We start from the raw sequence: 15,412 nt of genomic DNA, 5'->3' as shown, positions 1-15,412 counted from the left end.
ATTCTGCCAAGGGGACTGTTTTGGGCACTATAGGACGTTGAACAGCATCACTGGCCTGAACCCACTAGATGCCAGTGGCATCCCTCCCCTCTGCCAGTCATGACAGACAAAAATATCTCCAGACATTATGGAACGTCTTCCAGGACACAAAATCACCCCGATGAAGAACCTCAGGCTTAGAGCAACACTAGCTGTTGAAATGGTTTTCAGTGGGGCTGTGATGCCCCCAAGGAATGCTGCGGATTTTCACAGGGCTTCTTTGTGGTTTGATTTGGGCATGAGAGTGGCTGACAGGTGAGTTGGAGCCAAGCTGCTCTAATGTCTGTGAAATGTAGACTGGTCCCTGGAGGCCCTGTGTGTATGATGAAACAACCTATTTGTAAGTATGAACTTAGATTCTCAGTTGACTTTACATGTAAACACACATTAATTCCTGCATGCTGAGAATTTAATACAGAACTTTCCAGAAATGCAATGGCATTTTGTTTTGCTCAAAACCTTTCCAATAGTGAGTCACCACTGAAAAGTCACATCCCATATAGGAATGCCTGTCACAGAATTTCTGTGGCCAACCCCAGACCCCGCATACCAAATAACAATCAGCAGACAGTGCTGGGTCTCCAGAGTAACAAGCCAGTCATGGAGAGACTCCGCACCAACTCAGTACACGTTACTCCACCATAATTTACTTTTGTTTTAATTATCCTTTACAAAACACAGTTATAGGATGACTTTTTTGACCTTATGTTTAAATTCATTTTAGGGTCATAGAGGGAACAGTATAATATATCTGGTTAAAGGAGGCACCAAGCTTGATAGATCTGAGGACTACCAATCTCCGGTGTTTAGGAAGCATCTTTCATAGGAAGTAAGAGGTCACCCTGGGCCTTTTTACCCCTAGCGATCCTGTTGGTGCACAGCCCATGTGGACTTAACAAGTTATGTACCTGTGGTTCAGAGTTATCTTGTGCTTTCTCCCTATGTGGAGTCTCTGACGTCCAACAACACAGAAGTGCCCACTGAAGTTTCTTCTACCCCAATAACGTGCACTGGGTTTTTCTCCTGCATGACTTCATGGATGTCAAAGAGGGCAAGTGCCCTGCTCGCAGGCTGCCCTGCCTTCGGCTTGCCCCCAGGGTTCTCACCTGCATGCACATGCTGCTGAGAGCTGCGGCCCAGGGGCTGCTCCTTCCGCCTCCGATTTCGCCCACGAGGCTCTTCTCTGGTGTGAGTCACTTGGTGTCTGATGAGGTGCGAGCTCTGAGTGAAGCACTTGCCGCACTGACTGCACTTGAAGGGCCTGTCACTCCGTTGAGCCCTCTCCCCTGGATTCACAGGCGTGTCGCAGGCCCACTCGTGCTTGGTGAGAGCAGCTGCCTGCGCAAAGATCAGCCTCTGGCGGCATTCGTAGGGCTTCTCCCCAGCATGCTTGCGCTGGTGCTGTGCCAGCGAGGAGCTGTGCCGGAAGCCCTTGCCGCAGTGGTTGCACTCATAGGGCCGCTCTTCAGTGTGAGTCCGCAGGTGGAGGAACAGGCATGTGGTCCGTGAGAAGGACTTCCCACACACACTGCAGGTATACGGCTTCTCTCCAGTGTGGGTCCGCTTGTGGCGGCCCAGCGAGGAGTTCTGATTGAAGGCCCTTCCACAGTCCTGGCACGCATAGGGCTTCTCGCCAGTGTGGATCCTGCGGTGCACAGTGAGGTGTGTGCTGTGGCAGAAGGACTTCCCGCACTCTGCACACTTGTAGGGCTTGTCTCCTGTGTGGATGCGCTCATGCTGTACCAGTGAGGAGTTCTGGCTGAAGGCTTTCCCGCACTCCTTGCACATGTAAGGTCTCTCTCCCGTGTGGATCCTCCTGTGCACGGTGAGGTGTGCATTGTGGTTGAAGGACTTCCCGCAGTCCGAGCACTTGTAGGGTTTTTCTTGCACCGGGCCTGGTGTGAGCTCTGCCTCGGGAACAGCGGGACGGGAGGCTGTACTGCAGTCACCACTGTCACTTGGCTGCTCCCCTGAAGAGCATGTCTGCTGACTGACAGAGTGTGAGTGACCCTCTGAATCTGCGACCTTTGAGTCTGAAGTACAGAAATATTCTCTCTGCGGAATCTCTGGGAACACGTTTAGGTTGGAACTTGGGAGACAGGTTTCCCCAAGTCCGAGACTTTCATAGCTTTTATCTTGAACTGGTGCTTCCTCAAGGCAAAATTCCAAGTGCCTGGAACTATCCTGATCCTTCTCAGGCACCTTGACCTGGCCCTCACAGTCCCAGCCTTCCCCCTGTGTGGCGAGACAGGCAGTGTCCCCCAGGAAGCCTTCCCTTTCCACGATGCAGGGCAGCTCCTCTGCAAGAAGGCCCTGCTCTGTGGGTGGCGCTTGGTTTTCAGGTCCAGGCTCCCAGCCTGAAAGAAACCAGAGTTCTGAGAGGTTGGCGGGAAACACATGAAGAAGGGGCAAACCTCTGACAGCCAAGCCCACTTCCCAACTACCTGCTCTGCCTCCAGGCAAATGTTGGTTCTGCTTTTATGTCAACACCAAGTGCCCTGTCAGCAAACACAGCTTCCTCAGTTTATCATCTCAACAAATATTTCCTGAGCACCTGCCATGGGTCTAGGAAACCCCTTCTAGGTTTGGGCCTAGATCAGGGACCAGAAAAGGAAGTGGCCAAGCTATAGATGGTTTTTATGTGTATATGTGTTTTTTGTTTTGTTTTAGTTTTTTTTATTTTTCAATTACAGTTTACACACAATATTATATTAGTTTTAGGTGAACAACCCAGTGATTAGACATTATGTGACTTAAGTGATCAGGGTTTTATGTTTTTAAAGGGCTGTAGAAAAAAATATGCAACAGAGACAGGTGGAATTCCAACACTGTCCCCTGACTGTTCAATCAGTCATGTAGGTACTACTGTGAAGAGGTTCTGTAGGTGACATGAAAGTCACTCATCGGGCCCTGGCTGGTATAGCTCAGTGGATTGAGCGCAGGTCTGCGAACCAAAGGATCTCAGTTTGATTCCCAGTCAGGGCACATGCCTGGGTTGCAGGCCAGTTCCCAGCAGGGGACGCATGAAAGGCAACCATACATTGATATTTTTCTCCCTCTCTCCTTCCCTTCCCCTCTAAAGATAAATAAAAACAATCAAAAAAAAGAAAGTCACTCATCAGCTGACTGTAAAACAGGGACATGACGCTGGGTTACCTGGGCAGGCCCGAAGCAATCCCTGTGTTTATGAGTAGAAGAGGCAGGTGGGATAAGAGGCAGCTGTGCAGGGCCTCTGAGAGCTGGGAACAACTCTTGGATGAACACAGAAACCTCAGTCTATGGACACACACAGCTGAATTCTGCCAACAACCTGGTGGAGCCTGGTGGAGCCTGGTGGAGCCTGGATGCCTGGATGTGATGTCTTCCTAAGCCTCTCTGTACGGCCCCTGGCCCCAGCCTGGTTGACACCTTAACTTTGTCCAAGAGCAGACAAACCAGTCAGGTCTGACTGACAGAATTGTGAGGCAACAAATGTATATTGTTTGAAGCTGCTATGTTCATAGTAATTTGTTAGAGCTGTGACAGAAAACAAATACAGAAACCGCATGCAGCCCATAAAGCCCACAGTATTTACCATGTGATCCCAGATGCTGGGGATAAAGCAGTGACCCCATAGACAGAAGGCCCTACCATCAGGAGCTTGGGGCACAGACACTGAATGACACATGGAAGCAGCAGGCTGAGGGCAGGGCAGACAAGCAGATCAGTTCTGGAAAATCTAAGTTAGACAAGCCACCTACAAGTGGAGGTGCCCCTGTCTTCAGGACAGCTTGGGGGAACCCCCATTACGAAATCTTCTAGACACAGACAGGCTCCCCTTGTACAGGGCAGTGAGGTGAAGGTGAACCCATTTTCTTTGGCTGCTGCAACCACCACCACGGACTCAGCCCCACGGGGGAGCGACTCTGAGCCTGGCCTCTTCTGTACTTTGCCCACCGGCCTTTCCCCCTTTCCAACTTTCCCCTTAACCTTTCGCTGTGATCACTGATGTCCAGAGAGTCTCAGGACCCCAATACCCGGAGAACTCACCTGGTGGGTTCTCACCGGGACGGCGTCCCTGGGCAATTCCTCTCTCCACCATCCACAGCTCAGTTCCTTGTTCCAGCTGGGAGATGACATCAGGTTTGGGAAGCTCAGGTCCTAGAAACAGAAGAACACAGAATGTGGGGTTCTACTTTGGACAGAAAGAACCAGCCCAGCCTCAAGTCCCTACTCCTGACCATCAGGACATGGGGACATCTCACAACACAGTGAAGGCTTTGCAATGGGACAGAAAAGGGCAGACACCCCCCTGTCCACATGTCCTACAGGGAAGGAGAACCCATGGTCCCTGATCCCCATGTCAAGTCTTCGTACCAGAGGCCCTACAACCTATAAGCCATGAAGAGTAAGTGACTGCAGGAATCTGCCTGTCAGCTTGGGAAGCAGGCCTTACCCACAGAGAGCAGATGCCCAAAGGTCTCCAGCATCACGTCACGATACAGGGTCCTCTGGGCAGGGCCCAGCTGTCCCCACTCCTCCCGAGTGAAGTCCACAGCCACATCCCGGAAGGTCACCGGCTCCTGAAACATCACACACGGTCAATCAGCCGGGTTGTTCCCATCAGTACTCTCAGAAAGAGGAGGAGGAATGGGGAAGGGGAAAATGTGTGGACCAGTGTCCTAAGAGAGTGCATGTTCTGGGCAATGTGAGTCAAGACTCACTGGGCACCTGCTGGGCTGCTGCACGTAGGTGTGAGTTATACAGAGAAGAAACGTGAGTATCCAGATAAGACCAAAAGCACCCCACAGCTGACCTACAGTTGACTTCAGACAGGTGACCTCTGCACTGCTGACTTACAGATCTGTGGGCTAGAGAAATGGTTACTGTCTCAAGAGACTAGGTTTGGGATAGTTTGTTATACAGCTACAGTTAACCGATACATTAATCCTTAGATTCAAAGCAAGGCTTGTCATCCTCTCTGAAAAGAGGGGTGTATAATTAAGAGAAATCACCTGCCTTTAGGCTCACAAGTGGCTGAAGTGGGCCAGTGTAAGAGCCCACCAGGATATTTAACCTGAGAGAGGTGACACTGGAGGGGACAGGTAATATATGCCGTGTCTAAAAGGGCACTAGGACCCAGAAACAACTAATCTTGGGAAAACACAGACCCTAAGTGGTCAGAACTGCCAGTCTCTGGTGAGAAGAAATGTCCCACAAACATAATTCTTTTGTGGACAGGCTGTGGCCACGGTCAAAAGCTAGATATTTCTGGATCAGAGTCTTGGCTCTGTCATTTCCTTTTCAAGAGTCATGGAGCAGAAACCCAAGTATGCTGCCTTGTTTCCCTGTCTCTTTGGAGGCTACGAAGGGGACTAAGTGGCTGTAAAACACTTTCTACAGGACAACTGGACAGCCACATGCAAAAGAATAAAGTCAGTCCCCAACCTCGCACCATATATAAAAAACTCAAAATGGATCAAAAACTTAAAATGTAAAAGCTGAAACTATTAAACTTTTAGGAAAAAACACAAGAATAAATCTTCCTAACTTTGGAATTGGGAAAGGATTCTTAAAAAGGATTCTCAAAAGCACTAGCAATAAATCAATTGAACTTAATCAAGATTAAAAATTTGTGTGCTCCAGAGAACACGCTAATGGAAAGACACCCACATAATGGGAGATACTTATTGCAAATCACGTATCTGGTAAGACTTGTATCCAGATATGGATACAAGACACAAAGAACTCTTACAAATCAATAATAGATGCAACCTAAGTAAAATGAAGAAAATATAACAGAAGATATCAAAGGAGATATAAAAAATTAGTAAATAGTCACAATATTCAAATAAAGTAAAAATGCAAATTGAAACCATATATCAAATACCTTAATTTTCTTTTTTATTAATCCTCACTCGAGTATATGTTTATTGGTTTTTAGATAGGAAGGGAAGAAGGGAGAGAGAGAAACACTGATGTGAGAGAGAAACATTGATCAATGAATGCCCAATGGGGGACGTGCGCCAACTGGGATCGAACCTGCAAACTTTTGGTGCATGGGACAATGCTCCCACCAACTGAACCACCCAGCCAGGGCTCCAATACCTAAACTTTAAAAAGGCATTTTCTTTAAACAAAAACAAACAAGAAAACCACAAGTAGAGCCTCAGTGTAACTGGTTCAGTTCCCTGTCAGAGCACATGCTTGGGTTGCAGTCCAGGTCTGTGGACGGGGGCATGAGAGAGGCACCTAATCAATGTCTCTTTCACGATCAATGGTTTTCTCCTTGTAGCTCTCCCTTCCCCCACTCTCTAAAAAATAAATAAAATCTTCTTTAAGAATAGAGAGAAAAAAGATTTTTTAAATATTGAAGAAGTTATAGTACAGGGTGGCATGTGGCTCTGACAAAAATTGTGCAGAAAACATGCTGAACCTTTTGACTGGAGACAGAGGTCTCTGCTCCTGTCCTGCTGTCCTCACCTGCCACTCAGGTCCTCCAACCCTGATACATGCTCCCTGTGCCTCCTGCCCCTACCCTCCATCACCTACTCTGCATGGGTTGCCAATGAAAGCCCAGGTACCAGATGCACTAACCACTGGTCTGTTCAGGCCACAAGACCTCACATGAGTTCTTCGTGTCTCCTGGGATTCTAGCAGGAGGCTACTCCTTGCTGTCTTGTGACTGCCCCTGCTGCTCTACATCAGCCCCCTGTAGCCCTCCTCTTGCTCTGCACTGCTGGGGCCTGGAGGGATGGCCTGCTTCAAACCCACACACTCTCCCCATCTGACCAGGCCACCCTGGCATTGGCCAGCACTGTCATTGTCCCCAACCTCCCTCCCCCCAGTGCCTTAGTTAATCCTCAGTGTCTCTCCTATCCTCACCCCCATATTATTGACTGGTTCTTCTCAAACCCACGCCATTCCTGCTTAAAACACCCGAATGACTCCTCATCATTGGATACAGGAGACCCCTAAGCCTGACTATGGTTGGCTGAATAATGACCCCCAAGTATATCTGGGAACCTCTGAATGTTACCGTCAATGGCAAAAAGGAGTTTGTTGATGTAATTAAGGATTTTAAGATGGGGAGAGGATCCTGAATTATCCATGTGGACCCTAAATGCAGTCATAAATGTGCTTCTAAGGGCAAGGCAGAGGGACATTTCATTACAGAGAGAAGAAGGCAATATCATCACTAAAGCAAGATGCAAAGCTGCTGACTCTGAAGATGGACAAAAAGCAGGAGCCAAGGCAGGCAAGGTCTACAGTAGGAAAAGGTGGTTCCCACCTAGAGCACTGACAGGAAGCATGGCTCTGTCCACGCACTGATTTCAGCCCAGTGCCAATGATCTCTGACTTCTGACCTGCAGAATGTAAGGATAAATGTGTATTGTTTTAAACCACCAAGTTTGTGGTAATGTTACAGCAACTATATGAAGCTAATACACCCTTCACTTTGCTTTTTGCCTCCTGCAGTGTCTGGCCTCCAAAATGCACCCCCATGAGCCCCAACTCTTTTGTGGTACCCTCCTATATGAAGAGGTTTGACTTGTGTCACTGATAGGATACTGACAGAGGGGGAATTCTGTGGAAATGTGAGAGTGGGAATTCTGACCTCAGGTCACAAAAGGCATTGTGGCTTCCACCAGGCCCTTTCCTGGATTAGTTGCTGTGTGGGAAGCCAGATGACAAGTTGTAAGAACACCTAAGCAGCTCCACAGAGACCTATGTTGGAAGGAACTAAGGCCTCCTGCCAACTGTCACCTGAGTGAGCCATCTTGGAGGTGGATCCTCTAGACCTAGTCAAGTCTCAGGGGACAGAAATCCAGGCTGACATCTTGATTGTAATGTCAAAAGCCCAGGGAAGGCCCATCAGCTAAGTCATTCCAGAACTCCTATCATCAGAGACTGTGAGGTGCCCTGACTGATGTGGCTTAGTGGGTTGGGTATCTTCCTGCAAAGTGAAGGGTCCCCTGGTCAGAGCACATGCCTGGGTTGTGGGCCGGGCTCCCAGGTGGGGGTGTGTGAGAAGCAAAGAATCAATGTTTCTCTTACATATCAATGTTTCACTTTCTCTGTTTCTCCCTCCCTTCTCCTCTCTCTAAAAATAAATAAAATCTTTTTTGAAAAAAAAAAGAAAAAAGAAAGAAACTGCCCTGGCTGGTATAGCTCAGTGGATTGAGTACTGGCCTGCAAACCAAAATGTCTCTGGTTCAGTTCCCGGTCAGGGCACATGCCTGGGTTGCAGGCTGATGGATGTATCTCTCACATATCAATGTTTCTCTGTCTCTTTCTCCCTCCTTTCCCCTCTCTCTATAAACAAACAAACAAACAAAATCTTAAAAAACAAAACAAAAACCCCAAAACATTAAAGTATAAAAAAAAGAAACTGTGAGGTATTTATTATTGTTTTAGGCCAATGTGTTTTTTGATTTGTTACACAGCAACAGGTAACTAGTACATTTCCTCCTAAGCCTCTCTTACTACTGATAAAGGCTCTCACCTTGACCAAATTTTAGTCTGGCTCCTCTGAACACTTCTCATCTAAACCTTGACTTTTAGGATTCTGTGCCCATTTACACATCACCTAGTTTTACCAAAAATCCTGTCAAGTCAGTTTCGCTGGGATTCCCCTTCTCCGTATGTCATCACTCCTCATACTTTTTTCTCCTCACCCACAATTGCCTCAGTAACATGATCACCTACTCTGCTTCAGCAAGAACCCTTTCTCGCACCTACTATAATGCCCCATTTTCTTGTTGGGTTCAGAACTGAGCCTAATTCTACGTTGAAATCTCTTTCCTTCTGCTGCAAGAGTTCTGAATTAAATCTGTTTTTGCTGCTTTAATTACTGTCTAGCTCTCACTCTCTTGGACACCGCTCACTCCCTGCCCCAACACCCTCAGCCAAAGCAAACTAAAATGTGATTGCATTTTCATGAAGATCTGCAACAACACACATTCTAAAACATGCAAATCTAAGACAATTTATAGTCTCGCTTTGCACACTAAGTCGGAAATACTGCCAACCCCTGTAAACAAACAAACAAACAAACAAACAAAAAAAGACTGGAAGTGGCCAGGTGGGGGTCACTTGGTTGAAGCATCATCCGGACACCAAAAGTTTGCTGGTTCAATCCCCAGTTGGAGCATGTATGGGAGGCAACTGATCTATGTTTCTCTCTCTCCCTTCTTCTCTGAGATCAATAAACATATCCTTAGGTGAGGATTAAAAGAAAAAAGACAGGAAACATTAGTTCAAAGATACGAGCGTCCAGAATTATGCCAGCGTGGAGAAAGAGCTCTTTAAGGAGGACATCAGCAGCGGCCAGTTTGTCTAGAATTGCTGGTGCTGTGGATAGGGGCCTTCCCTGAGGGGCTTGCAAGCACTGGCTGCCCTGCACCGCTGTCCCCACAGCCCCGCGGGGACCTTCGTCGCCGTTCCGCCTCACGGTGATCTCTCCTTACCCTCTCCCTCCAAGTAAAACCCCGTCCGCAGGCCCGGTCTGCACGAAGCCAGGCACTGGGCCGACTCCACGCATCAGAGCATCTTCAGTCGACAGTACCGATTACCCATCATCTCGGGGTTCGGCCTTCGGGGTGGAGGGAAGGGTATCGGCCAGAGGACCAAATGATGACCAGCAGTGGGGCACCAGAGGTCCGTAGTTCGAATCCCGGTCCCGTCCCGTAGCAGCGGTGCCACTCAGCACGTGCCGACCTGCGCCTCAGTTTCCTTGCGTGTAACGCGGGATAACCCCCAGGCCCGGCTCACCACGAGCAGGGTCAGTATCTGAGGGAGACGCTCGGCCGGGCCCGCTGTCTCCATTATTATAATTATTACCTGAAGCCGTTCCGTCGGAGGCCCCGTAGCCATCGCCAATGCGGCCGCCCCCTCCTCGGGATCCATGCTAGACCAACAGGTCGAGGAGAGGGGCCCCGAACGATTATAAACCCGAGAGCCCTCTGCACTAGCCCGACCGTTCCACTCGCTGAACACTGGACAATGGCGGTCCAGCCGGGGACACTGTGACTACATCTCCCAGAAGGCCAGGCGGCGCGCCGTAACGCCCAACCAATGGAGTCTTTGCTCCTTATTTCTTCGACCAATGGAAGCCTCTTGGCTTCAGGCCAATGGGAGCCTCCGCCTGCTAGCTTCCGGCTAAGGGTGGTCCGCAGCGGCTGCGGGCGATGATTTCAGCGACCCTGTGGGGCGACCTGGGCCTCCATCACCTGGAAGATGCAGGCTCTCTGGGTAGCGGCCTTCCAGCCGGCTCTGTCCGCAGGCTTTGCCTGGCTGTCCCCTCAGAGCAGTTTATACAATGGGACGGAATGGGCTGGTGTAAAGTCATTCCTGAGGCTCCCCCCTTTTACCTTGGGGGTTCCTATTACTTTGTCCTTTAAAATTATTTCTTACCCTATCCGGGTGGCTCCATTCATGGCAGCGTCCTCCCAAATACCAGGGGAACTGCAGTTTCGGTATTGCCCTTCCCGGAGGGGCACACACCTAGGTTGCAGGTTGATCCCAGTGGGGACGGGGGCGTTCGGAAGGCAACCAATCGGTTCCGCTCTCTCCAAAATTAATAAAAATATATTGGGTGAGAGTTTAATGTAGGTATATACACACAAACATTATGTGTATATATACACACACGTATATATACATTTAATGTACATATATACATTCGATGCACATAGTATAAATATATTAAGTATATATCTAACAATAAGGGTATTGTGGATTAAATACAAGGGGACAAAACAAGACTGTGTGCCTGTCTCCAAATTTCCCTTTCTGTAAGGATGCTGGTTATACAGGAGCTGGACTCACCCTGGTGAAGTTTTAATCACCTCTGTAGAGACACTATCTCAAAGGTTGCATTCTGAGCTATGGGGTTAGGACTTCAATATATGAATTCCCAGGGGGCATTATTCAAACGTTAACATACAATATTTTTTTAATCTTATTGTTTTCATTTTAATATGTAATAAGGGAAACATTGATAGAACCTACAGAAAGTATTTGGGGCCCTCAATTTAAGACTGACAACGTCTTGTAATTTTGTGAAAACTGGGTATTGTATTAAAACTTGTGCCATTATTTTTATTTATTCTTTTTTAGATAAAGCTGTATTTTTTACAAGAATCAACCAATACATGCATAAATAAGTGCAACGACAAATCAGTGTTTCCCTCTCCCTCTCTAAAATCAACCAGTAAGCCCTAGCTGATGTAGCTTAGTGGATTGAGTGCAGGCCCACAAACCACAGGGTCATGGGTTCAATTCCCTGTCAGGGGACATGCCTGGGTTGCAGACCAGGCCCCCAGTGGTGGGGCACGTGATTTTTCTCTCCCTCTCTTTTCTCTTTAAAAATAAATTAAACCCCCCCGCCCTGGTCAGGTTGCTCAGTTGGTTGGTCGTCATTGTGCCAGGGTTATGGGTTCAATCCTTGGTCAGGGAACATGTGAGAAGCAAGTGGAACAAAATCAATGTTTCTCTCTAAACAGATGGATAAACTCAGTGTAAAAAAAGCCTTAAAAAGTGCCTTTACAGGATACTCATACCACTTCCCTATATGCTTGAAAAACCACTCACTGAGGAAGGGAGGTGTGAGCCCAGGCCTGGAGATCAGAGAGGGAGCCCTGGAGATGTTTTGGGGTAAAGTATCTGGACAAAAAAAAAAATTACAGCAAGTGATCTCTATGTGCTCAAAGAACACACTTTCATACCTTCTTGTGAGACTTCAGTAATGACATCACTGAAGGTTTTCAGTATGAAGGTTACTGGTTAACCTTTCAGAAGGATAACCTTCATTACTGAAGGTTATCAAGGTTTTCCCTGACCCTGGCTAACATTTCAAAGTGGGCAGCTCCACTTTGATGTCCCTTAGGTACCTCAATATAACCTGAACGCAAGCACACATATTGTTCTTGTATTCGAAGCTTGCTTCTTCATGTCACCTCAGGCTACTCAGTCATCTGTCATAATTTCAGTGTTACTCTATATTCCTCCTTTTCTATTACATTGAGGCTCTTTAGTGAACTAAATGAGGTCCCAAACTCTGTCACTCTTTCCATTGACAAGTGGAATTTATTTCCCCTCCCCTTGACTCTGGGTGGACCCCGACTAGCTATCCAATAAAATAAGGTCAAATGATGATGTAGGACTTATGAGGCTATATCATAAAGAGCTGAAATGCTCATTCCTGGGATATTCCCTCTTGGAATCCACTCACCCTGTTGAGAACAGCCCAGGTCATGTGAGGCAGTCCAATGTGAGTCCTCCAGCCAACAGTCCAAGCTGAGTTCCTCCTAGCTGGCAGTCAGCATCTACTTCCAGCCTTAGAGTGGGCCATCTTGGATGCTGAAGTCTCCAGCGACTCTAGCAGTCGCTGCCTCTGAAACTGCATGAGTGACCCTAAGTGAAAACATCACCCAGCTGATTCCAATGAACTCCGAGAATGGCAAGAAGTGAATGTTGGGTAGTAACATAAACTTAATCCTGGCTTTGGAAATTTTACCCCTTAAATGTCTCTCCCTCCTGCTTTCTTTGCACCACAAGCATCTTAGTTTAAGAAGTCATCATTGTTTAAAACTTTTAAGAGGTTTTGCATGCTGGCCAGGTGTGTTATTTGAGCATCATCCTGTCTGCCAAAAGGTTGCAAGTTTCATTCCCGGTCCAGGCACATTACTGGGTTGTAGGTTCAGTCCTGGCTTGACTCTCTCACATTATCAAGACCCTGGCTTTTAAGCTAAGCTTAGAGCAGTCCAAACGGGATTCACGTCTACAAGACAGAATCAAGGGAAGAAGTGCCAAGAATACTGAGTTGTGACACGTTCTTAAATCCAATCTGAAGCAGGAACTGTATGAACCATGTACATCCTCCACATGTGTAGCCAGAACTGCAGTTTAAACAGCTTAATGCAACAGGTACTGTGAATATGGCTAACTGCATTCATATTTGAAGAGATATGAAAGCTTATGCAAAAAAAGATAAACACAACAGGCCTGAGGTTGCACATTTTAGGTCCTTTTTGCAAAACTGGCTTTTAGAGTGGTGCCTTTTCGCTGTGCCTAGACTATGAAAAATAAAAACAAAAAACAAAGCAAACCCACAAACAACAACCCAGTTTACACTGAGCCTACTCTACTTCTGGGAGTCTGGCCTTTGGTCCATGCTGGGCAGATGGTGTCTTCTTGCCTGGTCCCCACCGCTTTGTGTGACCACCTCGAAAGAGAGAGAGCAATTAAAACCTGCACATGGATTCCCCCAGACTTCATCTTTTCCTTTCTGCATAAACTGTTTATCCTTGGTATATTACTGCAATAAATCTAAGCCAGGCATACAACTATATGTGGAATCCCATGAAATCTTGTGGAAAACCTCTGGATTGGGGACTGTCTTCTGGGTCTCCAATCATTCCACTGCTAGTTGTGTCAAAAATATGTTTAGGATTATTTTGGTATCTGTATTTTCAAGTGGGGAGGGAAGATGGATGTGTTCAAAGAAGCCTGCCCCCCTAAAGAAAAGTAACTCATGGACACAAACGACAGTGTGGTGATTATGGGAAAGGAGGTATAAAAAATGAACTTAAAAAGACAAATCAAATAAAAAAAACTGTTCAGCATTTACACGAAGTGGGTGTGGTTTTTCTTTTGGGTCTCCTTTATCTGATCACAAATTTAAGTGAAACCAATGAAAGAAACATATATAAATATAAAATTTAGAGATTACTCTTTGCAAAATTTAAAAAATATAGCTATAGAGCCCTGGCTGGTGTAGCTCAGTGGACCGATCGTGGGCTACGAATCAAAGGATGGCAGCTCGATTCCCAGTCAGGGCACATGCCTGGGTTGCAGGCCAGTTCCCAGAAGGGGATGCATGAGAGGCAACCATACATTGATATTCCTCTCCCTCTCTCCTTCCCTTCCCCTCTAAAGATACATAAATTTAAAAAATCTTTAATAAAAAATATAGCTGTAGAAAGTGTCCTTAGCCCTGGCTAGGTAGCTCAGTTGGTTAGAGCATTGCCCTGACATGCCAAGATTGTGGCTCCAATCTCTGATCAGAACACATATAAGAATAAAGGAGCCCTGGCTGGTGTAGCTCAGTGGATTGAGTGCGGGCCTGCGAGCCACACAATCGCGGTTCGATTCCCAGTCAGGGCACATGCCTGGGTTGCAGGCCAGTTTCCGGCTCCCGGTGGGGGACGCGCGAGAGGCAACCATACATTAATATTTCTCTCTCTGTCTCTGTCTCTGTCTCTCCTTCCCTTCCCCTCTAAGATAAATAAATAAAAATCTTTAAAAAAAAAGAATCAAGGAGTGCGTGAGTGGAACAATAAATTATTTCCCTCTCCAAAACCTATAAACAAAATTAAAAAAAACTGTCCTCAGACTATGCAAATGTCTAGGTTCCTCCTCAGCCTGAGAAAGTGGACTCTCTGAAGGTGGACCCAGAAACTGCAATTTCAACACTTCCTTTCAGGTGGGACTTACACACATTTTCATTAGTTATCACTAGACTCTGATTATGAGAATCATTTCAGGAGGAAAGGTCTCAGGTTCTCATTTCAAATGAGCCCAGTGCTTGGGTCCTTAGAGCATCAGGTTTCTGACTTGCTGAAGCACAGGGTACCTCTCAGAACACACTGCGTATTCATACTGTCCTCCCGTTTCCTGCACACGAATCCATCTTCCCACCTGTAATTCTCAATGGGTGTTGTCTCCAGAAGCACAAGACCACACAACCCCTGCTGACTCCCCATTTTGGAGAAGGAACACTAGTATCCTGGGACTTCAGGTACAACATTCATACCTGAGCTTCCAGGAGCTCCTTCATTAAAGAAAGCTACTTTCAGGACTTAATGAATTAAACTTGCTCTTAGATATCTGGACCACAAGAATGCCAAACATTCACTTTGCTGAATCTGTTGGGCAGGTCCTTCTTCTCAGGCTCCAGCATCTTTTGAATGCTACACAACTTTGTTGATCTCAGCAGCAGGCCTAACTGTCACACCAGGAAGCAAAATCCCCACCTGCTCTGCTCAGACTGCTCATCTCAACCTCAGGATCCAATATAAATCATGGAAGTTATGTTACCTAAATGGTTTTATGAAAGGTACCAGGTAACTGCCAGAAGGACCCTGGGAAAATACATTCAGTATCTGGTGGCTATCCAAATTCACATACCTGTCTTGTCCCTTCAGATTCTGTTCAGTTGTCTCAGAATATCAAGCCCCTCTCCAGGGTCCTAGTGACTTTCTGGTGACAAGGCTTCTGCAAGACAGGTCCTTGGGAGGGGGCAGGTGAGAGGCAACCACACATTTATTTCCCTCCTTCTCCTCCCTAAAAAATATAAATAAATAATCTTTAAAAGTTAACAATAAAATTT

At 46.9% G+C, this 15,412-nt stretch overlaps 1 protein-coding gene across 2 annotated transcripts; it reads right to left on the bottom strand.

Annotated features, from left to right (window-relative positions):
- Positions 1–666: 666 nt before the first annotated feature.
- ZNF8 (zinc finger protein 8) lies at positions 667–10,028 on the bottom strand. Of its 2 annotated transcripts, none has more exons than XM_037047633.1 (4): positions 9,862–10,028; positions 4,475–4,601; positions 4,069–4,179; positions 667–2,396 (listed from the first exon to the last, which is right to left on the bottom strand). In XM_037047633.1, exons 1-4 carry the CDS (start codon positions 9,925–9,927, stop codon positions 979–981), a joined length of 1,722 nt encoding a protein of 573 aa, XP_036903528.1. In that variant the 5' UTR covers positions 9,928–10,028; the 3' UTR covers positions 667–978. The 2 variants fall into 2 exon arrangements, with proteins under 2 accessions (XP_036903528.1, XP_036903529.1); XM_037047634.1 differs by having other exon boundaries at positions 4,084–4,179.
- Positions 10,029–15,412: the final 5,384 nt, after the last annotated feature.

Source organism: Sturnira hondurensis, unplaced genomic scaffold (assembly GCF_014824575.4).
Source record: "Sturnira hondurensis isolate 20B ecotype Veracruz unplaced genomic scaffold, ASM1482457v3 Scaffold0006199, whole genome shotgun sequence".
NCBI classification, from domain to species: domain Eukaryota; kingdom Metazoa; phylum Chordata; class Mammalia; order Chiroptera; family Phyllostomidae; genus Sturnira; species Sturnira hondurensis.
This window is presented reverse-complemented; position numbering and strand designations above follow the sequence as displayed.